The 25,915-nt window shown below is 55.9% G+C and overlaps 1 protein-coding gene across 1 annotated transcript in view; it reads left to right on the top strand.

The window, feature by feature from the left end:
* The window catches only part of JPH2 (junctophilin 2), a 29,276-nt gene extending 4,904 nt beyond the window's left edge, over positions 1-24,372 (top strand). The window contains exons 2-6 of the mRNA XM_082773250.1: positions 2,556-3,339; positions 14,995-15,113; positions 18,642-19,426; positions 20,723-20,820; positions 21,824-24,372. Coding sequence (XP_082629376.1) covers positions 2,556-3,339; positions 14,995-15,113; positions 18,642-19,426; positions 20,723-20,803 — 1,769 coding nt within the window. The 3' untranslated portion in view covers positions 20,804-20,820; positions 21,824-24,372. The remainder of the gene's footprint in view (positions 1-2,555; positions 3,340-14,994; positions 15,114-18,641; positions 19,427-20,722; positions 20,821-21,823) is intronic.
* The last annotated feature ends 1,543 nt before the right edge of the window (positions 24,373-25,915 follow it).

A 25,915-nucleotide genomic window follows, 5' to 3' on the forward strand; every position in this document is an offset into this window, starting at 1 on the left:
CCGCTTGCCCACGTTTGCTTTGTAGGTTTGTCACAGTGTCGGTGCTCTCAGTTCTGCCAGGTGGCGTTGGCAGGTTTGGTCACACCACGAGCTGCCAGGGCCTCGTTTCTTGACCCACATGGGACACCCTCTGCGTGGGCATGTGGCCAGGGATTCACGCAGGTGCCTGTGAGAAGCAGGCTTCCAGCTCTCTGCTACCCAAAGACCTGCCGTGCCCTGTGGCTCTTCCCGTCCCACCTGGCCAGGAGGTGCCCGCGGCACTGCTGGAGGGAGGTCGGGGACTTGCTGGAGGACAGGGGCTGCCCTGAGCTGAGCCTCCAGGAGAGGCTGAGTCCCAGCGAGACTTCTCCAGAATTCCTTTCCCAGGTGGTTAATTCGACGGCGCTATCAGATGCAGCCTGCAATGTGCAAGGTTGGCCTGTCCTGCGGGGAGGGCTCCGGTGTCACCCCTATCGAGTGTCAGCCCTGCGCCGGCGGTGGGGCACCCTGGTCCTGAGCTCCGCGTGGGGAAGGGGTGGGGAGGGAAACGGGGCAGCGAGCGGTGCTTTCGTGCTTGGAAGGCTTGTCAGCACTGCACGGAGCAAGGGTTGGGAGCGTGGCAGGGTGAGGAGCACGCCCGGATGCCTGCACTGGGGGGGGTGAGGCAGAACTCGGGTGATGATCCCAGCTCCCAGCTCGTGCCTCCCTGATTTTTCCTAACAGACTTAAACTCTGCTAGGAAACCAAGCAAAGGCACCCGGCTCTGGAAAACTGTCCCCGTGGCTGGCTGGTGCGGATGCTCTGCGCTGCCCGGCCCCTCCCTCCCGTTCCCAGGGTAGCTGCGGTGCCGAGATGCCGCGTGCCCGGGGCAGGGAGCGCTGGCGGGGGGTGGCTGCTCGGGGGCAGCAGCTGCTGCCCGCCCGGGCACTTCTTGCCTTTCCTGGCCCCGGCGCTGTAAGTTAACACCCCGCAGGCGGGTCTGGAGAGGATTTCAACGAAACCTGAAGCCTGGGAGTAGAGATTATGCTGCAGAAGTGGCCTGGGAGAGCGTAAAATATGCACTCCCACCATCGCCAAAGAAGGAGCTGCGTTTGCTCTCCGGGGACTAGGGTCATCCCTGGTCTCAGTAACAGCATCTGAATGTGGAAATGAATGTCTGGAAGCCGGGTGCCCCCCTCCTTGCTGGGCCAGCCGAGCCTGGGTCCCCGCTCAGCTGCACCCCCTAGGGTCACCCCCCCCCGGGGCAGCACGGGCTGGCTCCCCAAACCTCAGTGCCTTTTTTATCTGCTGAACAAAACCCAGGTGTTCTCAGACCCGTGCCCACCAAAATGCCCCCTGCACGGCTGGCTGCTCGCAGGGAGCTGTGCCCAGCAGCGTAAAGAGCAGGGCGCCTTTCCAGGGAGCTTTGTGCCCCCCCCAGCACAAGGCAGCCCCGTCCAGATGCCGCAGCAGGGCTGATCGATGGGAGCGGAGCTGAATGCTGCTTTTGTTTGGGGTGGTTTTGCCGGTTTCTGAGGCAACTGTAGCTCGAGGAGAGCGAGACGGGGAGGGCAGCGGGCCGGGAGGCGTCCCACGCTGTCCCGTCCCGTCCCGTCCCCGCCACCCCATGGGGCTCGCTGGGGACACGCTGGCTCTCGCAGCCCTCCTGGCAGGGGGGTAGCGCTGGCATCTCGGTGCCGGGGGCGAAGGCTGCCCCCAGCAGCCCTGCTCCTGCTGGGAGCCCTTCTTGGAAAGGGGGATTTGATGGGGCTAATTGAAGTCTCTTGGCGTCCTGGTGGGGAAAATCAGAGCTGTTGTCTCCGAGTTGCTGTTCCAGCACCTGCGGAGGTGCAGACCTGGAAAGGACCAGGCTAGTGGAGGAACAATGTGCTTTTCCCAGTCCTTTGGGGTCCCATACTGGAGTGTAGCCCTGGTCCTGCTGAGCACTGTTCTCCCCGTGTCCCCCTGTCGTATGGCACAGTGTGTGCAATCCTGAGCTGGGGCTGGAGAAGGGGGCAGAGCTGGAGGAGCCTCAGAGACCTGCTCCTCTCCTCCCTGTTTTACCCATTTCTTGCTTTGTGGCATGAGCCTTGGTCCTGGGACCACAGGCAAGCTGTGTCAGGGCCAAGCAGACGCTGCTGCAGGTACCTGGCAGCCCGTGCTATGGGCACGTGCCCGTCTCGGGGGTCTAGAGCTGGTCCTGGCAGGCTGCGAGTGACAAACAGCAGAAGGGGCTGGAAGGGACTGTCACCGAGCCAAGAAGAGCCGTGCCACCACCGCTCACGTGTACACGTGGGGCTGCTGCCACCCCTCGGCACAGCCCAAACTCCAGCCCCGTGGGGCTGCCTCCTGCCCCCTGTGCTGATGCCAACCCAGACTCCACGTCCACCGGGCGGCTTTGGGTTTGCACCAGCACCTTTCTGGCCTGTGCCCTCTGTCCTTGCTCCCTCAGGGCAGCGGCTTTCACAGTGGATTTCGGGTGGATTTGGGGGTCCTGTCTCCGAGGGAGGGTGCGTGTGCCCTGCAGCCCTTTGCTGGCACACGCAGGCGGGACGGAGAATGCCGCCGCTTCACCGCCTCCCTCTTCTCTCCCACAGGAACCTACCAGGGCCAGTTCACCAACGGCATGCGGCACGGCTACGGCGTGCGGCAGAGCGTGCCCTACGGCATGGCGTCGGTGGTGCGCTCCCCGCTGCGCACCTCCCTGTCCTCCCTGCGCAGCGAGCACAGCAACGGCACCCTGCCACAGCAGGACTCCCCCGCCGCCCACCCCGAGAGCCTGCCCGTCTCGCCCACCATCACCCGCGGGGGCTTCGCCCTCAGCCTCTACGCGGACGCCGAGGCCGGCAAGCCGAAGAAGGGGGGGCTCTTCCGCAGGGGCTCCCTGCTGGGGAAGCTGAAGAAGTCTGAGTCCAAGTCGTCGCTGGCCAGCCAGAAGAGCCGCGTCAGCTTCCTCAAGAGCGAGAGCGGGATCAGCTCGGCCGCCAGCGACGCCACCTCCACCGTCAGCCTGGGCGAGGGCGCCGAAGGCGAGGAGTACCCCCCCTTCGAGTCCGACATTGACGCCACCACCACGGAGACCTACATGGGCGAGTGGAAGAACGACAAGCGCTCAGGCTTTGGCGTCAGCGAGCGCTCCAGCGGGCTCAAGTACGAGGGCGAGTGGCTGGACAACCTGCGGCATGGCTACGGCTGCACCACGCTGCCCGACGGCAAGAAGGAGGAGGGCAAGTACCGCCACAACGTCCTCGTCAAGGGCATGAAGAAGCGTGTCATCCCCCTCAAGAGCGCCAAGATCCGGCAGAAGGTGGACAGGAGCGTGGAGGGGGCTCAGCGGGCAGCGGCCATCGCCCGGCAGAAGTCGGAGATCGCGGCATCCAGGTGGGTGCACGGGGCTCTGGCGTGGAGGTCCTTTGGGGTGGCGGTGGTCCCCGTCCCACCGGTCCCTCTGGACCCGACCGGTTGCCCCCTGGCCGTGTCCCGGCAGCGGGGTCAAACATGGCTCTCTGCGATTTCTGCTTCATTCTTTTTGCTGGTGGAGCAAGGCCAAGGGCCCTTGCAGCAGCCAGCGGACATTTGGGACCTGCCACAGAGCGGGGAAAAGCTTCCAGCTTTTTGCTGTCTCCATCTCCTTTTTTAGCCAACCTCAGGCTTTCGGCCCCTGGAGAGTCCTTGTGGCAAACGCACGCACGGTGTCACCGAGCCGCAGCCTCTCTGCCTTGCTCTCACCCCATGGCCTGCTGCAGCCCCCGGCCCCTCCCGCAGCCCCGTCCCGGCCCCTCAAGTCCCTTGTGCAGGGCAGCTGCTGGCTGCTGTAGAGCAGGAGCTGCTGAGCCGGGCGACACCCAGTGCCTTGCCAAGCTGCCAGTGGTGGCGTGAAGGGGGCAGGATGGAGAGCAGCGGGGTGTTGGCACTGGTGGCTCCAGCAGGCACACAAGCAGGGTGCGTCCCAAGCACATATTGCCTGCAGCAGAGACTCTGCCCCAGAGCCCCCGGTACAGCTCAGGGGGAGCTCCCAGGCCATTTGTCGGGTCGGGCTCTGTGAAGGCAGCGCTGTGCCGGGGCTCTGGGAGCCGGGAGCAGATCCCACGGGCGGGAGGAGCGTGCGTGGGGCGTGCGGCAGCACGTGGCCGCCCCGTGTGCCCCCGTAGCCCTTGCACCCATGAAGGTGTGGGCACGGCCAGGTATCGCTGTGTCCCCTGCACCGCCTGGTGGGCTCTGCTCTGAACTAGTTGTGTCAGGAGCTGGCTGGCGAGGGAAGGGCTGATGGCTCCAGCATCCCTCCCAGGAGGAGATTGGAGAGCAGCTCTGGGGCTGGCAGGAGAAAATCTTCTCATGCTTATATCCCCCCCACCTCTGCACGCATCTGAGGGGCAGCACCACATCACCCTGTGGCTGGGGATGTTGCTGCCCATGTGATGGGGACCCCATGGGACTCGGCTGGTTGGGCTTAGCAGGACAAACACGGTGCCCCCCTGCTGCCGTGATTTTGGGGCCACATTGTGGCATCGGTGCTGTCCTCAGGCTGCTGGGAGGTGACTGTGGCTCCAAAACTGGTTTTTTGTTTTTTGTTCTTAAATGTTTCTTAAATTTTGTTCTTAAGCCAGGCACAAACCATCTTGTTCAGGGTTTAATCACCCAAGTTGCTTCATCATTGTGCAGACATGGGGAACAGCTGCCCAGGGGAAGGCACTTTTATTTCCAAACCTCTGCCCTCCCGCACAGCCCAGACATGCCCAGCCTCTGCCTTCCTGCCTCCAAAGCTTTACAAGGAGCACAACTGGCCTTTACCAAAGCCTCGCTGCCTCAGCAACCGGCAGGGAGAGGACAGCCCGATGTCAGAGGAGTCACGCAGGGACAGCAGGGACACAAACCCCAGCCCGGGCTGCTCCTGGCTGGGAGGCTCGGCTCAGCCGACGCCGCAGGAGCAGCACGTGGCCGCAGCACTCGCAGCCGTACATAAGGAGGCTGGAGTTGCAAAAGCTGCTCCCTGAGAAGTCGGTCAGTTTACATAAGCCTCTTTTTATTATACACTATTTACACGTTGGATCAAAAGCGGCTCGGCTGTGTTTTCCATCAGGGGCTGGAACGTGCCACTGCCCTTGCTGGGGACCGCATCCCTCCCGGCGCAGCTGGGAGATAATTTCCTATTAAGGGAACCTCGGAGCTGGAGGAAATCGGAGGTTGCAGCACTCCGGGACGCCCTCCCCTCGCAGAGCTCCTGGCAGCACGGCTGCTGTGCGGGGCAGAGGGCGCAGCGCTCCCCTGGCAGCCCCGGGATCCCACGAGGAGCACGTCCCCAGACCTGCTGCGGAGCGGGGACTTGTCTCCTCCCTGCTGTAGGCTGCACCTCACCCTTTCCATCTGCCTCAATGCCGGGGTTGTGCTGCTCTGTGCAGAGCTCCTCTTTCCTTCCCTGTTCAGCTCAGGATCAAGAGCAAACAGACCTCATTTTGCCCAGAAAGGGTCCTGAGGTGAAATCCCAGCTTCAGCACCAGCTTTCTCTTTGGCCTTGAACCTTGCCTCGGTTTCTACACCCGCAGCAGAGAAGAATTGCCTGCAGATTGTGAAAACAAACCACTGCAGTTTACACAAGGGCGGCACTATCGCTAGCATCTCCTTAGCTCGCAGCTACGAGGTGAAGTTTTCTAGACCTTGTATTGCTTCCTGCAGGGCGCTCTGTACCTTATGCCTTTGAGACCGTACAAATCCCCTTTTGGGGAGGACATGACACGTGTCTGTGTGCGATGATCACTACAGAATAATTCCCAGGGGGTGCTCCGTGTGCCTCTGCTGCTGCGCACCGATGTTTGATTTCTGTTTGCTGCCGGCATGTGGGGGGGCCCTTGCAGGGCTCAGCTAAGGTGCTCTCCAGCCTTCCGCTGCTGGGGAGGGCAGTGTCAGTAGGGGAGCAGAATTCGCTCTCTTGCACCATAAAAGGCTCTTTAAGACAGAAATCTGGAGGAAAACAAGCCTGAGCTCTGGGGCTGCCTCCACCGGTGGCGCCGTAGGAATCTCAGGCACGCGGCCGCGCTGGGGATGCGCGGGCAGGATCCTGAATGAAGCCAGGCACTGAGCTCTGCTGGGAACGCCTGAGAGTAGCAGGGACGGGGCTGGTTGGCACCTCCAGCCCCGCTGCCCGCTTAATTTGGGTTTTCTGCCTGGTTCTCCCCAATCTGCTGCTGTCCTGCCCTGCCCGGGTCCCTCCCAAGCCGCCTGCTTGGAAATCTGGCTCATTCCAAAAAATATCGGAGAGGGCGGGACAAAGCCTCCGAAAACAGGAGTGGGAGATGGGGGGTTGGATTGAATAGCAGGTTGAATAGAACAGCTGGCTGTGCTTTGGAGTTTGATTGCTGAAGCTGTATGCCCAGGAGCTGCCCAGCTCACAGGAGCAGCTTTACTTCTTGCTGGGGCTTTTGGGGGACAGCATCAGTGTCAATCCCGCTTCTGTCCCCGTGCAGCAGTGCCTGCCGAGATCCCCCTGTGCAGGAGCTGTGCTTCCCGCTGCCTTGGACCAAACCCAGTGCAGGCACTTGCCGTGCTTCCAGGAAGGCATGGATCTGGCCAGGCTCTAGCAGTTTGACAGGCGTACGTCCTGCTAACAGCACCTAAAATATATCTGCTGCGTGTCATAGCACCAACGGGAAGGGAAGGGGTGAGGGACAAAGACTGCCGCTGTGCTTCACCTGTTCATATGCTGGCCCTGAGGCTGAATGTGTTATGACTGGAGAATACACCTAGAGAGGAATACGTCGTGGGTATTTTTCTAAATGCTCAGAGGTCCTGCAATCCTGCTGCTTGGGTACCGAAGCCTCGATGGCTGGGTTTCAGGGCACGGCTCCCGAATCGCTTCCCGAAGCCACCCTGCCCAGCCTCTCCTGCGCTCCCAGCGCTTCCAGCCCGGCCGGGCGGCTGCGGGGGGGACGGGGCAGGAGGGTGCAAGTGACGCGCGGGCATTGCTGCAGCCGGCGCAGCGCCCTGCCTAAATAAGGGAAGGCAGAGCAGGGGCTTATCAGCGCTGCCCCGCGCGACAGCTGGGAGCCGCCGGCAGCCCCCGCCGCCACAGCTCGGCCGCACGCTCGCAGCCATCAGGTGCTTTGTTGGGCACAGTGCTGCCCTGCCTCCTGTGCTGCCTCGAGGTCTGTGCCTCCAGGGAGGCCGGCAGTCCCCGTGTCCTCCGTGCCGGCGGTGCAGCCCCGTGCCCATGGTGCAGCCCCGTGCCCGTGGGGTGCACGCTGTGTGCCCAGGGCTTCGGCTGTGCCGCCGCAGCTGCCCAGCTCGGCATCCCTGAGGCTGGCAGGCTCAGATCCAGGCATTGGGCATGTCAGGAGGCCGGGGGAGGCCTTCCCAGGCCTCCAGGGTTGAGGCTGGCAAGCAGGAGAGCAGCTGAACCTTCCCTGCTGGGCGTTGGTGCTCAGCCTGGCACCTCGGCAGGCGTTAAAGGAAAGGTGCTGGGAGCTGGGGCGGCAGCGAGGGGACGCTGCTGGTGCTCCTCCTCGCGCTCACTGCGTCTGTGTAGAGGGTGGCATGTTTAGTTCATCCTCAGTTAACACAAACAGTTGTCTTAATTAACTCCTCTGTCCCGTGTGCCTGCTGGAGGTGATGCTGTCAGAGATGCTCCCGGTTCCCAAGCATGTGGTTTGACCACGCCGAGCACTGCCCCAGGCTGTCCCCACACCCCAAACCAGGACTTTGGGGACTCTCTGTCTTTTGCATGGTGGAGCTGGGGGACCTCCAGCTCCTGTAATGGGGAGGCAGTGGGGTGTCTGGGGCTCGCTTTTGCTGCTTTTCATTTTTTCTGCTTTTCATGTTGGCTGCCCCGAACAGTGGCACCAGGGCACTGTCCCCATGGAAGAAGACCTGTGCGCAGGGCGTTGGGTGCTGGGGAGCGAGCAGCCGTGCGATGCCTTCACCTTCGCTTCATCCCTTCCCCACAGAGGCCTCCTCTCCAGCCGCAGCTGGCTGCAGCCGGAGCACTGACACATTTTTGGCCAGGCCTGCTTATTGTGCTGAGATGCATCGGCTTCAGAGCGGGGTGCGCGCTGCTTTATCTATTTTCCACCAGCCTCGCACGAATTTCCCGAGGCTCGGTCATGCCCTAGTAGGGTAAGAGGGAATGCGCGCTTCCAGTAGCTCCCAGGAGAAAGCATCTGATGGTGGCAGAGGGCTTTCTGCAGGGCTTCCAGTGGGATTTGGATTCGGGACCAGCACCGCCGGGACTTGCTGGGACCCTGAGCAAGAGCAGAGCTGGGGATGGCTACAGACCGGGGAGCAGGCCAGGCAGGGAAATGGGCTTAATTGGGATTAATGGGCTGCTCGGCCTGCCCTTGTGGGAAATCCTTATCTCAAAGGCTTACAAACACAGAAGAGGGAGAAGTGAAGTGAGGCTTTAATCTGCAAAACGACTGGAAAATGGCAGCTTCATGCCCGATTGATGCGCTCCTGCGCGGAGCGGGAAGGACTCGAGTCCCCTCCACATGCTTGAAATCAGCCGGCAGGGTGCCAGGCTTTCAGATCATCGCTTTCAATCAGGCTTTGCTCAAGGGTTATCGTCACTTATGTGGAATGTGAAACAGGCTTATCTCGAAAAATAAAAAATATTGAAGTAAACTGTCCCATTTAAATATGAAGCCAGACATAGAGAAACGCTCCCTCCTCCTGGTGCGTTTTTTCAGCTTATGCTGGTGCTGAGCCAGAGCCCTTTCGTCTTCTGCGTACGAGTTTTTGTAGTTTTGCTCCTGCAGAACCTGCTGCCACCCGGTGTCCCAGCCCCTCGTGGCCGCAGCAGACGTGCAGGAGCCGTCCCAGCTCATGGCTCGGTCCCGTGTTTCTTCTGGGCTCCAGCCTGTGGACATCAGCTTGAGAGACCCATGTGCTCGTCGAAAAATGCTTCTGCCTTAGGTTAGATTTAACAAATAATTGGGCTTCTAACCAAAGATAATATTTTAAGAAATCTGCCTGCTTTCATTTCCTTACCAAAATAATAATAACAATAATCCTGCTTTTATTTTTTTGGCTGGGGAAAAGGACTTCCAGAACAGAACCTGTACATGTATTTCCTCGCTTTCTTGGTTTGGGTTGCTGAAATCCGGAAAAACATTCAAATTACAAGTTGTTAAAACTTCTCACTGAAAAAAACAACAGCCTGATAGAGAGAATGCCCACTTTCTGACCCAGTCCAGGGCTGGCAGCCAGGTAAAACCCACTCAGACTGTGAATGCCACCTGTTTGGCAGAGCTCCGGGCTTGGGCTGGGCTTCCTCGAAGCAAGCGAGCCCTGCTGTTCCCTTGGGTCAGCCCACTCCTCTGGCTCAGCCAGCTCCACACCTGGCTCTGCCCAGGCAGGATGGAGAAGGACAGACCAAAAAACACCCCAGGTATCCAGCTGGCAGCTGCAAATCTCCTGTTTTTCCCCAGAAATGCCCCTGCGATGCTCTTGCTGCAGGGCCGGGCTCTGTAGGCTGTCATTGTCTTGCAGACAGCTGCAGGTCTGTCTGCTGGGAGATTAATGTCACTTTAGCTGTTCTGAGGGGAAGTATCCTTTGGTGAAAGATGCAAGTGGCTTTGAGCTATTTAGGGCCGAGGATAACATTTCGGCATTTTAAAAATCCACCAAGTAATCAGAAAGGCTCATGCTCGCTGAGCTCGTTGGGTTGCAGCGAGCTCTGCCAGGCACCCCTAAAGCTGAGAGCAGGGGAGGATGCTCTTCTGCCCCAGGAGGCTGTCGGTGCTCCTAGTGCTGTAGGAAGGAGGAGAGGTGCCGTTTATCCACCCAGGTACCCGGTGCCACCACTGCTGTACGGCGAGTGGCAGTCCCAGGGCATCTCAGGAGCTGGCTGCCAGGAAGGAGACGGGCGGCAGGGTTGTTCCGTGAGGCCAGGATGCTTTCTCTTCTGGGATTTCCTTGAAAGCTGTGTGGGGGTGTTTCTTGTAGGAGGCAGCTTGTGTTGCTTTATGCACAATGTAGATCACACCCCACAGTCCAGAAAATAAACCAGCACAGACTCAGCCCCGGCGATGTCGGAGTTTAAACCGAGTGGGTTCGTGCACACGAGTGATGGAGCCAACAGAGCAATAGGGCAGGGGGCTATACAGCTGGCCTGAGAGCAGGACATGCAGTCAGGTAACTGTGGGCAGGGAAGGAGGGCTCAAGAGATGAACCAAAAAGGGGTTTTCAGTCCCGTGGGGTGGTTACAGGCAGATGAGGGTAGCAGAGGTTTGCTGGTGTCTGCGTGTGCGTGGAGGTGGAGAGAGAGGCGCAAAGGGGACAGGCTGGGGCTATGCATGAAGAAAAGGATGGTGCAGACAGAGAGGTGGCACATGTGCAATGGTGGTGTGGAAAACAGAGGAGCCAGCAAGCGTCTGTCCTGCTCGGGTCTGTGTGTCCTGCCCCCTCACCACGTGAGCACAGAAGGGACCACGTTGCCATCAGCAAAATCATGTCTGCGGCTTTCCCCGTATCCCTCCCGAGTGCCACAAGCATCCCTGCCAAGACAGACCAGTATCTGAGATTCCTCCAGAAGGACCAAATGCCCCGAGTGTGACCGTGGAGTGTGCTGGATTTGCCCTACGTCAGCACTACAAGCCCTGCACAACAAATGGGACCTGGCTTGAGGGCCCTGACCCACCACCCAGCCTTTGCACGCCCCCAGCGTGCTGCTGTGCCCCCCCTGCCGGGGCAGCAGTGCTCAGGGATCTCTCTGAGTGATCCCCGCTGGATGCTGAAGCAGGGTTTGGCTGGGGAGGGAAACACCAGCTTCCAGGAGAGTGGAGTGTAGCAAAAGCCTCCTTTCCTAGAACTGGTGAATTACATTTGGCCATGTTTTTGGGTTGGGGTTGGGTTTTTTTGGGGTGGATTATGATCTTGAGAGTGACAAGTAGAAGGTGTTCAGTTGGTCCTTCCCGTAAGGGTTTGCTGGATCAAGGGGAAGAGGGAGACCCCAGGTAGGGAAGGATGGTGCCGGATGGGCTCGTCTTGTTGATACACGGACGTGCAGTAGCTGGGGCACAGGGCTCAGCTCTTGCCCTGTTGGTAGCCGCAAGGTCACCGCCGCACCTGTAGGTGCCCCAGCCCCATCTGCTATTTGCAGCACTCTGCACTAATTCCAATCTCGTTTGCAGGCTAATCCATTGTGGATGTGCAAAACCCCATAAACTGCCCGAAGAGATGAGCTTTGCCGCCTGGGCTTCGGGTCTCACCTGTTAGTGCTGCGCTCAGCTGTGGCTCGTGTGTCCGTGGGGGATTTCGGTAGCAGGCAGAGGAACGAACTGGGCAGTGCTCCTGGGCCGGGGCCAGGAGGGACAGCAGCGGTGCTCTGTCCACACGCTAACACAAAAACGATTAGAGCATCAGAGCTGTGCCAAGGGAGCAAGCGGAGCAGCTGCCGCATTTAACCCTCCTGCATCCTTGTGCCGGCAGGCAGCGGCCCCACAGCAGTCGCAGCGAGCCCTGAGATGGCTCCGGGTGGCACCAGGGAACGCTTGTCCCTGCTCCGTGCTGCCTCACCTCGGGTGGGGAGTACCAGCACTGGTTTCTGAAAGTCCCTCCTTGTGGTTCTTGTCCCCACTTGGGCACGTTTAGTGCTCACGGTTCATTTTCCAGCATTGCTGTGGAAAGGGGCCTCTGAATCCTGCTGCTGGGGGCCATAAAATTCTCCCTGATCCCCTCCATCACCAACCTTCCTCCTCTGCTGGTGTTTGCGTGGGCTGTTTTCTGCAGAAGAGCTTTAGGGCTACGAGCTGGCAGCACAGCAGGGCAGTAAAACAGTGCTACCTGGAAAGTGTCAACTTTGTATGCATATAATAAAAATCCAGCAATTTGCTTTTTGAAAAAGCTGATTCTGTTTTTTGGGTTTGGTTTTGTTGTATTTTGTTTTGCTTTGTTTTTTACCATATTTTAACCTCAGAAGAAACTTTTCCACATATTTGTATCATGTGTAATGTTTAAAGATCACCCTTAGACCTGTCTCAGCTTTCTTTTACCGCTGCAGACCCCGGGCTGCGGGCCGGGAGAGGTTTTTGTTGCTGGTTGTGTGCCCTGGGCTCTTCCTGGCCGCCTGTTGTTTGTCTGCTGCTTTGCTGCTGGGACCAAGTTTTGCTCTGCATCGAGCTCGCGCTGCCAGCCACGTGAGTGAATACAAAATTCAGAAGTACTCTGTGAGAGCTAGATGTTATTGTTATGGCTGGGCCCTTCCCTTCAGGCTGTGCTTTGTCACGACATTACTGAACCCTCAGCAGGGATTTTCGGATGGCTCTGAGTGCTCTGCCTTCGTGCCCCAGGGATGTGTGCCTGGGGAGCTGTACTCAAATTGCTGAGCAGTGTCTCCGTGTCCCAGGCGTTCACCACCCAGCTGCCGCTGTACTAAATGATCTCGGCAGCAGCAGGACCGAGCACAGGGTGTCAGCATCCCTGTCGGGGCCAGCTCTGGGCCCCGTGGCAGCAGCCCTCTTGCACCACTGCCTCTCCTGGGACACAATGTGCAGTGTGCTGGAGGTGCCAGACCTGAAGCTGCAGCTGCATTGGCCTCAGTCCCCACAAATCAAGCGCTCCTGGGCAGCTTTGCAAGCAGGGGACGAGAGCAGAGGTCAGGTATGTCTTGGAGAGTGAAGCTGCCGTGAAGCTTGCATCCCCAGGGATGCCAAAGTTGGGTACCTGCCCCCACAGCCCAGGGCTGGCACCGGCTCCTGGCTCTGCTGCAGGGTGTGCAGGAGGGCTCATTGCAGAGCCTGCCAGGCTTGGCCCCGTGCTGACTCCCAGCGTGGCTCGGCACCTGCAGCATCATCACAGCAGCTCCTGCAACGCGGGGTCTTCCCTGGCCTCACCGCCTCTTGGCCTGCGGAAGGGTTCTCTCTGCTTGCCAGGCACTGCTCCATTCCCTGCGGGGGCTGACAAGTGGCCAGGAAAGCCTCAGCCCGCTCAGCAGGCGGCTGAAAAGGAGGATTTTATCCCTGTATGGTGAATCCCATCCTCCCAGAGCAGCAGGACAAAGGCAAGGGTCGGGGCAGATCCTGCCGGGGTGACGAGCTGGGCTCCCTACTTGGCGAGCCTGTTCCTGGGGCTGGCGTCGTGCAGGCTTGTGCTTGGTGAGGCGTGCCGAGCCCCCTCTGATCCCCAGGCACGGAAAGCACAGAACCGTCCCCACAGCCCCTGCCAGACCACGGTGGAATTAATCATGCTGATTATATGCTACCAAAAAAGGAGGTGCTGTCTCTGTTCAGAGCTGCTTCAGACCTCCTGCATGCGAGCCGTGGCTTAAAATTGCTGTTTTCTGCCTCATCACGTAGCCTCTCTGGATGTTTCAGGAGCTGCAATAATTCTGGATTAAAAGACCAAGAATGACAGCAATCCCAGGCAGCTCAGCCCGCAGAGAAAGCGGGAGATAATGTGTGAGTGCAGCCCGGGGGTGAGCCACGTCTGTGGCACGGGGATGGCATCCCAGAGAGACGCGGTCCCAGGCGCAGCAGCTCTGTGCCCTCCGCTCTATCTCAGGCCCCTGAGCGGTGTTTTCAGCTCCCCGTCAAGTCACACCGCTGCCTCTATCAGTTGGGATTCGTGCCCTGTGTTTAATTCCTTCCCCACAGCCACCCGAAATGGCGTGTGCCTGTACGCACGTACGTGAGCGTGCACCTTGTGCCTTTCTGAGCTTCTCAGAGCGGCCTTCCCAGCACCTTTTCATTGCACCCATCGAGTGTTCAGAGTAACACAAGTCTTGTCTGTGTGCTGCATCTCCATTAGTGCAAAAGGACTAACCCGGGCACCGTGACTCATCGCAGCAGTCCAAAAATTCCTCTCGAGCGTTTTCACTGCGGGGATGAGAACTTCCAATCCGCGTCTGAAAATGGTCGCTGGGTGCCATTAAATAGCTCGACAGCCATCGTATGACCTTATTAAATTCAGAAAGAGTTGGTGAGTTAGTGTTTGAGGGCTGCTAACAGTGTGTCTACACCAAAATACGCAGGTTTGCACTGATGCAGTCAGCGTGTGCTCTGTTACGTGCAGCAGGGGAGACCCAGGGAGCCTTGGGAAGCGTTACTGAGAGCATGGGGAAAGCAAAGTCTCCTCAAGCTGCGGGTGGAGCGGAGCAGCTGAGCACACGGTGCTTTGCCCTCCCGTATTTTGAAGGTGCTGTCTTGCTGTTTGAAGTCAGCTCCCTCCCAGACTGCGAGCAGCTGGGCTGCAAAGCTAGCCCTGCTTTTAGCGTAAAGATCACAGGGCCCTGAGCACGAGGCATGTGAGGAATACGACAGCCGGCCAGCGAAATAGCTCAGATAGCTTTAGGGAGCAAGGAGGAGACGTGCCGGGAAGGAGCAGAGAGGACTCAGGGAGCCAGGCTGCAAGGAACGCAATGGCTCTGCCTTCCCTGGCGCTTGTGCCCCGGTGAGAGCAGCTCCTGGGCTGCTGCAAGCAAAGGAGCCCTTGGATGGGCTGGATTTGTTTGCTGGAGAGTTCAAATAGAGATTTGGTGTAAAACATGTGCAGTGTGCTGCTGCTGGAGAGGTGCAGTAGCTCGCTCCGGGCCAGTGGCAGTGCAGCGGTGCTCAGCCATCGCTTTGTTACTCCTGTGCACCCCAAAGACCCCTGGAAAGGTGCTTTAGGCATTCCTCTGAGCCAGGATTTCTGTGCAGTGCAGCACGGTGGCAGTCCTGTTGGCAACACCTGCTGCCTTGCTGCAACACCTAAACATGCTCCTGTCTGCAAATGCACCTGCCCTGTTTGCAAATATCCCTGCCTCCTTTGCTTGCACGGCTAAGTGCAACTGTCACACCTTAGCCTTAAACTTTTGTGCCCCTTACTTGTCGAGAATCATAGAGCAGTTTGGGTTGGAAGGGACCTTGTAAAGATCTAAAGATCACCTAATTCCAACTCAGACACCTCTAGACCAGGTTGTCCAAAGCCCCATCCAGCCTGGCTGTCTCTGGTCTTTGCTCCTTGAGTGCAGGAGCTGATTTGATTCTGCTGCTGGCCGGAGTCTGCTGCTTGAGCCAGGCTGACGTCGGCTCAGACGATGCTCACTGCCATCTCCTCTTCCCTCTGCAGGACAGCTCATGCCAAGGCCAAGGCTGAAGGGTCTGAGCAGGCAGCTCAGGCAGCTAACAACGAGTCGGGCATAGCCAGGATGATGGCCAGGGAGCTCTCCCCAGACTTCTACCAGCCAGGTAAGACCAGAGGCATCTTCTAAGAGGGATTTTGCACTTTCTTTGGGGAATCTGTTCAAAAGTTTCAGCCGCTTTATAGCTCAGCACGCTGCTCTCCTGTCTATCCTAAATCCTCTGTCACACAGGTTCAGCCAGCCCCTTCATGGGGGTGATTTGCTCTTTTGCACTGCTGTTTTACCTGCTGTGAAACGTTACAATACGGAAAAACCCACAGCCCCTCAGCTTCCCTGTGTGTTCCTCCCCACCCTGAAGCCCTCCCAGCACCTGGCAGGGCAGGCAGCAAGCTCAGGTCTGCCTGCAGAGCTCCTGCAGATGCGTCCCTCGAGCCACTGTGGCTTTTTCTTGGAACAGCTTTGCACGTTGACTCATAGCCAGTATCCTGTGGGACCCCACACTGCACCAGCGTACCATCAGCCTTGGCTAATTAGCGGCTGTAATATCCTGTAAGAAAGTTGATAATGCAAAGTACTACTTCCCTTATTTCCTATTTATTTGATAGCATCACAGCTAATTATTTGGCTGAGAAAACACTCAGGAGGTTCCTTCTTTGCAACCAAGCACTGGGGACCAGTGGATAGAAGTGTAACGAAGCAGCACTGTGAATGCCATTACCTTTCCCTAGACCAAGCTAGGCAGAGCAGTGTTCTTCTTGGAAAGCTTCCCTTTCTGGAGAGGGAAGGTAATAACAGAGCAGAAAACAGGGATCCAAATGCCTACATTTTTATTTTATCTTTCTTATTATCTGGTTTTGTTACCTGGAACAAGCGTCCCACAGCCATCACAGTGGCAAAACTGGGGACAGGAGCCAAACGCTGTGACTCCGGCTCAGCAAACCGTGCTGCCCACTACTGCTTTGCCTTCAGTGCCTCCAGGTCACAGAACTACACCCCAGCCCAGGAGCAGGGAACAGCACACACCCGGCGTTTGGCTGGGGAAGCAACCACATTGACAGATCTGCCGAAATTCCCTGGATGCCCACCTCGCCCTGGGGAGATGCAGCTCTGCAAGGGCTGCCCCTTCCTCCCCGCCGCACCGCGGGGCTCTCAGAGCCGGCTTGGAGCTGGGAACCACCGCAGCGCCTGGGCACGGGCACGAGCCAGCGTGTGACACTTCACTTAACAATAGCTACACGTCACTTGATCCTGGCATAAGCCCCTCAGCTGCCAGTCACAGATCCGCATTCACCCTTTGCACACTGGCGTATTTATAGCCCGGAGGCAAAGGAAACTGGAATTCCTGTTGGGAGGTTTTTGACATCTGGCTAGATTACTTTTTCCACCCGTGGCAATTGAATGAGACAAATGAAACTGGCTCTGCAAAATGCCTGAAGCAGCCTGTCCTCTGCTCCTGGCTCCTCAGGTGCCTGAATGCTCTCACTGCCCATATGTGTGCCTTTACTTGGTCCTGGCCTCATTCTGTGGCCGTGTATGAGGCTGGTGCACATTTATCTTCTATGATCCTTTATAATCTTTACATTCACTTTGTAATCAGAGCACAACAAGGGGAGATGTCTCTTCTTGCAAGGCAGCACCATCCGGGAGCAAAAAGGCAGAAATCCACCCTGGGATTTTGCTAGAACTTGTGACATCTGACCTCCCAGCCAGGAGAGCCTAGCAGTGTTTGGCAGCTGCATTTCTCCCTGCTATTCCTGTGTTTGGGATGGGACAGTCCTGCTCAGCAAGCCTCACGTCTTTACTAAGTATTTAGCCCTGGGTTTCATTTCGAATATCAGCCTAACAGCTTAGAGGGGAGGGATGAAAGCCAATGAATGTCCTTGCTGAAATGTGCTGGGAGGTGAAGGAGGTGAGGCAGAAGCAGAGGCTGGGGAGGGGAGGAGGACTGGGCTGTGCAGTGCCCTCCAGGCAGCCGGGGCTTTTGGTGTGAATTATTCAGGAGGAGAAGAAAGCACCAGGAGATAGCAAGGAGCCAGGGCTGCAGGCAGGCTATTCTGAGGAGTCTGAACAACTGTTGAAAAGGCTTCCAAATAATCTATTTGCGGCCAGAAATAAACGGCCCTGAATGGGTTGCCTGCTGATTGACGGGAGTGTGCAGGCAGGGCAGAGCAGCTAAAAGCAGTGCCCTCTCTCCCCGCTGCCCCCTCAGAGCAGAGTCATTGCCCTGAGTGGGCAGGAGTTAGCAGCATGCAAATCACACCACTGATTTATTAGAGGGGATGAAGTACCAAGCTCCAATTTCCAGACCAGGCTCAAGTCTGTGTTAGTCCTTGGGGTGGAGGAGACACAAGGAGGAACTGTGAGGCAGCTGGGGACAGTGCAGCTCCAGGGTCTGTGCTGTTCAGGAGCACGCACCAAGCCCTCTATGTCTGCACCCCTCAGCATTACTTGGATTCAGCAGAATGGGGACAATGCCATTTCCAAACCCAGGTGCTTTGCTCTTGGACATGCTGCTTTGTGACCCCACGATGCCCATAAGGAGCAGGCTCATGTTATTCTCATTTGCTGTGGGCATTGCGGGGGTGCACAGCGACCCCTGTCCCTGCACAGGTCCCACTGTGCAGGGCACTGTGCACGGCTGTTGTTCAGAAAAACTTTCCTGGTCAGTCCCTGCTGGATTTTGCTCTGCCAGCAGCCCAGTGTGATGGGCTGCCCTCAGTGTCAGGCTCTGGCTGATTTCCTCAGACCCTAGCTGAGCAGTGATTTGCTCTGCAGACATGACCCAGGGTTAACAAGAAGTAAAGATTTAATGATACACGAATAATTGAAGTGACGGCAACGTTGCTAAGAGCTGACAAGTCAGCATGGGAGATGAGGCCAGAATGAAACCCGAAGCCCTGAGTGACCTTGTGTGATAGTCCCGGGTGATTTTGCTGGTGCCCGGGTCAGTGCCTAGAGGACTGGCTCTCACTGCCAGCCCTGTTCCACGCATGAAAAATATGCTTTTCCCAAAGAGAGGGATAAAAGATAGATCATCTGGGGGTACCTGAGGAAGCAGAGCACCTCTGTGTATAACTTTCTAAGTGCTCACACTATTAGCCATACTGAAATTTCCCAGATGGGAAAAAACAGAACAAAACAAAAAACAAACAAACCAAAGCTTGGATGGGAGCTTGATCCCCTTAAGGCCCAGGATAATCCTTCTGCGTGGCTCCAAACCACAAAAAGCTGGGCTGCAGACTTTCACTGGTTCTTGACGCAGCTGGAGCTGCAGGCCTGCTCCTCCCTGCAGGACAGTGCAGGGCGGGCATCCACCACCACAGGGAATCCCTTCTGGAAACAGGCTCAGGCAGGCAGTGGAAAAATGCAGCCTCACTCCCCTCACTTGGGAGCTTGTCCTGCCCTGGAGAAAAGCACAGGATGAATTCGCAGCGATAAAAACGCAGCTTGAGGCAGCCGGAGTTGTTTGGGGGGGGGCAGGTGACAACAGGGTGCTGAGATCTCTGTGTTTGGGCTGGGGTGCTTTGCTCTCCATCCAGGTGGCAGAGGTGCATGGCGCCAGGGCCTCGCTGAGCCCCTGCCCCAGCCTCCGCGGCCCCCCCGGACCCTCTCCCACCAACCCCTCTCTCTGCAGGCCCCGAGTACCAGAAGCGGAGGCTGCTGCAGGAGATCATAGAGAACACGGAGCACACCATCAACATGGAGGAGGCGGCGCCGCCGCCACGGCCCGAGGGTGCCCCGCCGCCCCCCACACCCCCCGAGAGCCCCCAGCTGCACGAGGAGGACGCGGCCCCCCGCCGCCGCCACAGCCCGGCCCCCAGCCCCGCCGCCACCCCGCCGGAGGCCAAGCGGGCCAAGGCGGCCGCCCGGCAGGACGGAGGCCTGCGGCCGGGCAGCTGGGGCGAGGCGGGCGGCGGGGCCGCCGATGGCGAGGCCAGGCCGGCCTCGCGGGGCGCGGGGAGGCCGGCAGAGCAGATGGAGATCGGGCCGCTGCAGCGCATGGCGCGCGAGCCCGACGTCGAGCTCTTCAAGGGCTACCACAGCTACGCCGTCAGGACCTCCTCGGTCTCCCCCACCACAGACTATGAGGAGGAGCCGTTCCCCGAGCACCACAGGCCACCCTCCCCGGAGAGCCGGGGGGAGCCCCAGCGTCACGGGGGCACCCCGGTCCCACCACGGGAGCCGGAGGAGAAGCCGGCGCCGCGAGCGGAGGCCAAGGCAGAGCAGCCGCGGCCGAAGGAGGCCCAGCCGCGACCCAAGGAGGCGAAACAGCGCCCCAGCCCCGAGCGCAGGGTGGCAGGCAGGAACGAGCCCGCTGACAGAAAGACTGAGGGCCGGGCACCAGGGAGGACGGAGCACAAGGCGGGGGCCAAGCGGAGCCCGGCCCCGCTGCCGCCGGATGCAGAGGAGTGCGACGAGGTGATGTGTGGCACATTTTGGGGCAAGGCGGGACACTCCAGGGACAGCAGCAGCTCTGTTGCCTTTTCTGTCACAGGAATTGTGTTATTGTTTTTTTTTTTTCCCCCTGCTTATTCTCTCCCCAGGATACCTGAAGGGCCCAGAGACTGTGGTCTCAGGGCTGCAGTGCTCCTCCTTGGGGCTCCTTTTGGGGTTCTGAAGCTTTTTGGAGGAAATTCTCCATTTTTACCTCTCCCACCACCTTTCCACCCTCCAGGGTTTTGCTCAAGATGGGCTTTAAATGTGTTTTGGGACATGCATTTTGTTTGGGAAGGTGCAGGAAAAGGCTGGTCTCCAGCCCCTGGCCTCACACAGCCCAGAGAGTTTGGGGTCAGCCCTGGGGCTGCCCAGCCTCCAGCCCAGCTGCCTGGGGCCTCAGGGACCTTACAAATACCTTAGGAAACTTTTCCCACACTGCTCAGTCTGGAGAGTCCCTTGGGATCTGGGAGGCTGCAGAAGGACATTTCCTCCTGTCCTTCCTCTGTCCCCAGCCATGAGGGTTTCCATGGTGGATGCAGTGAGATAAATCTGCAATTCCAAAATTTGAGGAAAACAGACATTTTTAATTACATTTTTCTCTTTTTCTCTCCCCTTTCCATGGGTCTGAAAAATGTGGGGGAACATGTAGGACAGGAAAAAGAAGCTGAGCATTTTTTTCCCCATTAATTTTACTCTTACAGTAGGGGCACCTTATGAACTGATCCATGGTATTGAATCACCATTTGATTTCCCAGGTGTAAAAAATAGTCCCTCAAATTCATTTTGGTGTGAGCGAATACAGCTGTAAAACCACGTTTTATTAGCCTGCTTGTTCCCACAGTCCTGATGTGAACAATCCCAGTGTGACTTTAGAGAAGCACTGCTTGGAAGTATTTTGTTCTGAGATTAGAAGAATCTCATACAGATGGAATTGTTCATCTCAAATGCAGAAACTTTACAAACATAGATGACGTTTGGGGTGATGTATAGGGTGAAGAAAGGAATTGGGAGGAACAGGTTGAAATGGCAGTGTACATGCATGTGGCCAGAATCTCTAGTTTGATTTAGCCTCAGCACAAGCTAGCAGTGAAGGAGTTTGCAGGGAGGAAATAGGAGCAGGGATTGATAGATTCAACTAGTTTGAAATTCAGGCCAGACACTTGTGCATTGGGAGTTGGTGTTACTGATATTTTTGAATAGGAGAATCAAGGCCACTCTGTTTGTCTCCTCACCATGAAGCTGTGGAATATAATACTCTGGTTTGGGTTTTTCTTTCAGGGACCTAACACAATCGTGATCTGCATGGTCATCTTACTGAACATTGGTCTGGCCATCCTATTTGTCCATTTTTTGACATGAGGTGCCCTTCGGACAAGGTAAGAAGAGCAATGAGATTTTATCCTCAATTTGTAGACCTCACTGTGGATAGTTGACTAGTTTTAAAGCCTACACAATTCATTCACCGATGGGTGCACTGCTGGTGAAAACACACAGGCATTTACTCAATAGATGCAATTAGCTTGCATTGAGATTCTCAGTTATCCCTTGTTTGTCCCAAGAGTGGCTTGTGGAATAATTTCAGTGGATAGTTCTTGATTTCTCAAAGTTAAAAGGTCAAACTGTTTTGATTGGCTACAATCCCACGGTTTTACCTTCCCGGTTGGAAGGACATGGTTCTCAGAGCAAGAACTCCAGTACAAGAATGTGTGATGTTAAATTTGAAATTTGTTTTCTGCAATTAATGCTGCAAGAAACACTTTCAATTTACTCTTCTATGGCCAGGTAACTTGTGCCTTGCAGTATTCCTTGGTATTCAGCGCAACAAGAGGCAGGAACACACAAAGAGAATGTGAACCTGTGAAATTTGCAGCTCTATTCGCACCAGTGCTGGTTCTGCCACTGTTAGGTAGTTGAGTTTCTAAAGATCAGTGTGAGCTGAGGTGTGTCTTACTAAGGTTAAACTGGAGCTCAGGTTTTCCACCTGAATTAGGATGAGGGCTTGCATTTGGATTTGGTGGCAACAAAATCATGTGAGGTTTCTTGTGCCTGAAGAGTTCCTAAACACAAGAATGTGTCACCTTGGGCTCAAGATTTCTGTCACCTTGCATTCAAATATTGGGGAACAAGAAGCAAACATCAGGGCTGAACATGACCACTGGGCCTCACATGAACATAATGTGAGATGCGTCTCCCACGCTCCAGCGAGGGTATTGGGCTGCCTTCCTCGGGCATGAAATAGCTCTGCTGAGCACTGCTTTCTTTGCTGTATTATTCCTCTCTCAACCTGCAGAGATGAAAGCTGTGCAGACAGCAGTGTCTGTGTGTCAGTCGTGTGTTTTGCTCCTCTTTGACTCTCCCATTCATTTGTGTCTGGGACAGGCGTTGCTGCTCTTGGAGACCAGAGACCTTGGTGGGGATTAAATCTCAGTCACCCGGAAACACCTAAGAGGAGGACTTGAGATCCCAAGGTTGCACTGCAAACATGAACCTTAAACAAAAGTGCCTGAAGATCAGTTCAGTCTCCCTGCTCCCAGGCTGTGGCTGGCCTCTGCAATCTACCAAGAAAAAAACAGGATTTCTGCAATTCAACCTCCTTCTCTTCTTTGTGTAAAATAGCAATTGCCTTAAATTGTTCTCACCAAAGCCATCAACTGTCCTGTCAGGCCAGGGATGAGGGATTTATCTTTAGCTGTAGGAAAATGAGTGAGAAGGTCTTATCCATGCACTGTGATATGTTGTGTAACTCCCTTGGTTTGACTCAGTGTCAGAGATTTCCCAAAGAATGTCATCCATGGCCTGAAAATGAAGCAATAGACAACCAAAATGACTCATGAGAGCCGCGCCACGGCTAGGGCTGGACACCGTCGCCCTCCGCGCTCAGATGTCATCCAAAGGGACGAGCAAAAAGTCTTTCCTTTCCCTGTCGTCTGGAGCTGTATTCCGCCTATGGAGGACTGAGAGAGAGGGGAGCAAGTTGACGTTGGGCTTGTTGAAGTGTAACCAGAGGCCTGCCCGTGCCCGCCGACGTGCCGTGCTCAGGGGCTGCGGGGTGGGGTGCGAGGGGCTGGCTGATCCGAGGCTGTTGGTGCGCCCAGGGGTGCTGCGGGTGGAGATGGTGCCCATTTAGGGCCCGAGCACCATCCCAGCGCTCTCCTGTCACCGGCAATGCTCCGTGCGGAAGCGTCTTGCAGTGGGTGACTTCCCACTGTAACGGGAAAGGAAATAGATGTGCTAAATTTGCCCCTTTGCCCACCCCCCCTTTTTTTTCCTATGAAAATGGTGCAAGTTACAATTTAAAGGAGGTACTTACTGACAAATACCCCCGTACACCCGCAGATTCCTCCCCCTCGAAGCGCTGGACTGCGAGGGGGCTCGAGTGCTGCTCTTTCACTGAGACAGAGTGAACAGACTTTCCAGCCAGAGGATGCAGGGTGGCTGTCGTGGGAGAGGTGAGGTTATTCCTGAAAGAAAAAAGGTGCAGAAACCTGAGTGACTCCAGTGCGTTTGGGTGGCAGGCTCAGAAATACACAGCAGCCAGACTTTCAGCAGTGGTAGAGCACAGAGGGGCAATTCTTGCTGTTGTTCTTGTGTGTGAGGCTTAGAAGCCGAGGCAGTTTGTACCAATTCTTGCCAAAGCTGCAACAGAGAGTGACCTTTTGAAGGAGATGTTTCCACCGTGACCTGCTTTGATCCTTAGCAGTGCGAGCTTAGAAAGTCGGCACAGATGAAGTTACAGTTTAGTGTGAGGCTGAGTGCTTGGACATGTTTCTTCCTTCTTTTAAGAGCAATATGTATTTTCTATCTCTTTTTAAGTTAATCGGAAATGTTATTTATAGCTGGTTGTGCACCTCTGTGTATCCTGAAGTCCCACAGCACAGGACTGGGTGGGAAAACCTGAGGGACTGGAAAGAACGGGAAATGTTGGGTAAGGAAAAAAACAGATGGCCAGTCTGCTCCAAAGGTCAGTCTGAAAGGGCTTCAGAGCCAGGGCAGCAGACAGGCAGGAGTTTACACGGACTGGAGACACAGGGCAGAGCCTGCCTAATTTATCTACTCTAATTATGATATAAGAGAGTGAGAATAATTCAGTAGTTTTCTTTGTGAACCAAGTTTATTTTTTAACCTTATTCAGCTCAGGAACATTGCCACAGTAGCAAGTACATGGTGTTCACTGTGGGAGAAGCGAATGTGATCCCTTCCTAAAAGCAACGTGGCTGTACCAGTCCTGAGAAAGCTGTGCAGCATCATCTACACTTCCACAGAGCGTAGTTTAGTTGCAATTTGCTTCTTTCTTTTTTTTCTTTTTCTTAAATATAAATGTATTGCAAACCCCAGGCTCTGCTGCCTTTGGCATTTTATCCCCGTTTGCTGGCCCTCACCTGCCAGCTCTGCAGTTTCAACATGCCAACTGCTTTTATTAGCTACCAAGACAATTTCCGTTGAGAGACCTGAGGGGCTTTTATTTATCACTAAGCACAAAGAAGGATCTTTTTTTCAACAATGCTAAGGTAATTCTCCCCCCTCCTGCCCCAGTTTTTTTTATGCATGTGATGTGCACTCGGTAATGTGCTTTCCTCCTATTAACATTCTGAGAAACGTAGGTAGATTTGCTTTTATGTGACATATAAATATATCCATATCGCACTGAGACATGGATATATAGACATATATATATAGCCCCTTAGGGATTTCGTTTTCTTAGATGCAAAATAACAGATTTACCTCAAACTGCATGCTTTCAAAACTGAATAGGATATTGTGTTATACTTTTCAGGTCTTACAAAGATGCAGATACATTTCACTCTTCACACAAAATTACTTTCATCACAGATTTTGCAAGCTGTGTACTACAATCTGTGTACTGCTGTCCGAAGTTTTCTGTCAGTTGTTCTGCTGGATTACGTGCAATAATAAACAGTTATCTGCTCACTGTATCAGTGTTTATCTTTGTGGGGGTTTCTTCTCGGTATGACACACTCATTCCAGTCTTCAAGGAGAGGTCACGATGATGAGGTCCAGAATTTCAGAAGTGACAGCTGGATGGGTTTAGCTTTCTGCTAAATAAATAAATAAATTTTGAATATCTATTTCAAAATCTGCATTTTTGGGTGATAGGGGGGTGTTGTGCAAAGAGAATTGTTTTCATTTATTGTTTTTTGAAAGGTTGGTGCCAGATGCTTGAGGACGTCACCAGCTCTCCGAGTGACCTGCGTGTGCATGAAGCCAGCACGGGGCCCACTAACCGCAGGGAGGAAACCCTTGCAATGAATAACAAGCACGCGCTGATCCGGACCTTGGCTCATAAATAACTCCTTGGCTGCATTTTCTCTAGAGGATGGCTCAGCTCAGAGGGGAACGCTGGGCTCAGAGGTGGCTGCGGCTGAGCTGGCAGAGCCCCAGACGCAGGACGAGGTGAGCAAGACTCAAGCCTGGGGTGCCTCGGGCTGGCCGTGGCCACAGGAGCCAGGCTTTTGGGGAAGGTGGGGCTGCCCTGGCCTCTGCATCAAGGGCTTGGCACTGGTATTGCTGAGGCCCTCCAGGACCACCACCAAAGGGAGAAAACTGAAAATCACCAGCCAGAGCCTGGCTAGTCTTTGATACATAGGTACAGTGCGTGTGCCAGAACCCTCTAGAACCCTGCAGGAAGGAAACCAGTTGCAGACCACGCTGCTCTGCTGCTGTTAAAACCTCGACCCAAATGCAGAGATGCCCTGGGACCTGTGTGTCAGCAGCGAGCGGAGCCCCATTGAGTTGGCCTTGATGGGAGGAGGCACGGGGCCGGAGGAAACGCGCCTCGCTGGCCCAAAGCCTGGCGGGGCGATGTGGGCAGCCGGTGACAGGTCCCTTCGCTGCCTGCCTCTGCCCAGGGCGGCTGCCAAGTTCCTTCCCAGCCACGTATTGCAGCCTGCTCCCCTGGCGCCACAGTTCTGTGTTTGGAGAGGAACAATTCTCACTTTCTTTCTAGCCCACTGGCTTCAGTTCTCTTGTGTTGATTTAAAGACCCACAGATGTGATCGGGATGCCCTGTTGGTGCAAAATCTCACGTGCTCTTAGGCAGCATTGAAGTCACAGCAGACCCATGAGCTCACAGCCACCTCCAGCCCCTGAATATTTTAGTGAGCAGCCGAAGTGATGGGAAAGCCAGGATGGGGAAATGGTAGTGGGGAGAAGAGCAGATTAGGGGAAGGATGGGAGAACAGAGCCCAGCACCAGGCGGGGGCACAGGGGCCCAAGGAATGCAGGATAGCCAAAACCTTCGATCCCTTTTCTATTTCTGGAGCTTCTCACATGAGTGAAGCCAGGCTGTGCAGAGGGGCTGGCAAGACGCAGGCTCAGCCTCCACAGGCAGCAGGGGCTCCCCAAATCCTCTGCAGGGTGCAGGAGGCCTTGTGGTGGAAGATTTCTGTGCCCTGATAAGGAACTGAGGAGACAAATTTGGTGAGACGATGGCTTTGCTCTCCTCTGGGCTTG

Source organism: Aythya marila (genome assembly GCF_965140915.1).
Source record: "Aythya marila genome assembly, chromosome: 16".
NCBI lineage: Eukaryota > Metazoa > Chordata > Aves > Anseriformes > Anatidae > Aythya > Aythya marila.